The sequence below is a fragment of the Quercus lobata genome, chromosome 8 (assembly GCF_001633185.2).
Source record: "Quercus lobata isolate SW786 chromosome 8, ValleyOak3.0 Primary Assembly, whole genome shotgun sequence".
Taxonomy (NCBI): Eukaryota; Viridiplantae; Streptophyta; class Magnoliopsida; order Fagales; family Fagaceae; genus Quercus; species Quercus lobata.
Genome location: NC_044911.1, coordinates 18,437,683 through 18,439,597, shown reverse-complemented (window position 1 = coordinate 18,439,597; position 1,915 = coordinate 18,437,683). Strand labels below are relative to the sequence as shown.

Here is a 1,915-nt window from a genome sequence, read left to right as displayed (position 1 = left end):
TCTTCCGTATGCTGTGACTCTTTTCTGCTTTTTACCACCATGTCGTTAATATAAACTTCAATCGTGCATCCAATTTTTTCTCGGAACATTCTCGTCATCATTCGCTGGTACGTGGCTCCGGCGTTCTTCAATCCAAACGGCATGACCTCGTAGTGATAGTTTGCATTCGGGGATATAAATGCTATCTTTTCTCGGTCCTCGGGTGCCAAGGCAATCTGGTGGTAGCCCTAGAAGGCATCTAGGAAGCTCATCCTCGGGTGCCCATACGTGGCGTCTACTAGTTAATCAATCTTGGGCATTGGGAATGGGTCCTTGGGACACGCCCTATTCAAGTCTATGAAGTCCACACAAACTCTCCATTTGCTGTTCTTCTTCTTCACTATGACAGTGTTTGCTAGCCATCTCGGGAAGAATATTTCTTTTATGACTCCGGCCTCCTTCAGCCGCTGGACCTCCAGGTTTACTGTGTCGACGTGTTCTTTTGATACTCTTCTCGGTTTCTACTTCTTCGGGGGAAATGATGGGTCCACGTTGAGTTTGTGGACAATGAACTCAGGATCTACGCTGGGCACTTCATATGGGTTCCATGCGAAAACATCTACATTCTGCAAAAGGAACAACATCTCTACCATTTCCCGGTCATTCATGCTTGTACCTATTTGGAAATACCTGTAAGTATCTGGAAGAATTCTAACCTTTAATACCTCCTCGGCCACGTCCGCCCCCGTTTCCCCTCGGGGCTTCTGTAATTGCTATGAAGTTTCTTTCTTGGCATGTTCAGCTTGCCTGAGCTGTTCATTTTTCCCTCTAACCGCGGTGACAAGACACTGCCTCGCCACTTGTTGGTTCCCCCTCACCTCGGCAACTCCATACTTAGTGGGAAATTTTACCTTCACATGGAGGGTGGATGGAACAGCCTTCATTGCGTGAATCCACGGCCTTCCCAGAATTGTGGTGTACGGTGAGAATGATCGGACTACTATGAAGGTAACTATAACTCCCTTGCCTTCCATGTCCACCGTGAGAGAGATTTGTCCCTCGGGAATTACGACTCTCCCGTCAAATGAGACCAGCGGCGTGTCATATTTCGCCAAATCCTGGGTCTTCAATCCGAACCCTTCGAAGAGGTCCGGGTACATGACGTCAACCCCGCTCCCTTGGTCGATCATTACCCTCTTCACTAGGAACCTGCCTATCCGGGCCGTTACCACCAAAGCATCGTCATGAGGTTGAACCGTTCCTTCCAAATCGTCCTCTCCGAACAAGATGGTTAGACGTTCAACTTTCTGCTTCTTCTCGGCTGAATCTCCTCCCGTGCAAGCCACTGTTAATACCCTTTTTGTTGCTGCCGTTCCTCTTAGTGCAGCATGGATGACTTCGATTACCCCCAATGGAGGCGGGAGGGGGTTCCTTTTCTGTTGGATGCCCTGTCCGGCTTCTCGGTCAGTGGAGTCTACTACAAACTCTTTCAGGTACCCTGCCTTTACTAGCTGCCCGAGATGATCTTTTAATACCCGACACTGCTCGGTGGTGTGTCCTTTGTCTCTGTGATATGTGCAGTATAGGTTTTGGTTCCTTTGAGACGGGTCGTCCCCCATTTTGTTTGGCCACCTGAAGAATGACTCGTTCTTGATCCACTCCAAGATTTTGTGCATGGGTTCTTTAAACGCCATATTAACCCATTCGACTTGCACCTTTGGTTCCTGTATTCTGAAGTCTTTTTTAGGTTTTGTCGGTACAATGACTTACCGAGATCTCCCAATTAATGGAGCTTTCCCCCTGCTCTGCAGCCGGTCGTCCTCCAGGCGTTTGTACTCCTCTATGCATCTCATCAGTTGCCTCATATCCTCGGGGGGTCTCTTCATCAACAACTCCCGTAATTCAGAGTCTTCGGGGAGCCCCATCCTGAAGGTGC

At 48.8% G+C, this 1,915-nt stretch overlaps 1 protein-coding gene across 1 annotated transcript; it reads right to left on the bottom strand.

Annotated features, from left to right (window-relative positions):
- Positions 1–500: 500 nt before the first annotated feature.
- LOC115956544 lies at positions 501–1,673 on the bottom strand. The gene is made up of 2 exons (XM_031074887.1): positions 1,007–1,673; positions 501–655 (listed from the first exon to the last, which is right to left on the bottom strand). Exons 1-2 carry the CDS (start codon positions 1,671–1,673, stop codon positions 501–503), a joined length of 822 nt encoding a protein of 273 aa, XP_030930747.1.
- Positions 1,674–1,915: the final 242 nt, after the last annotated feature.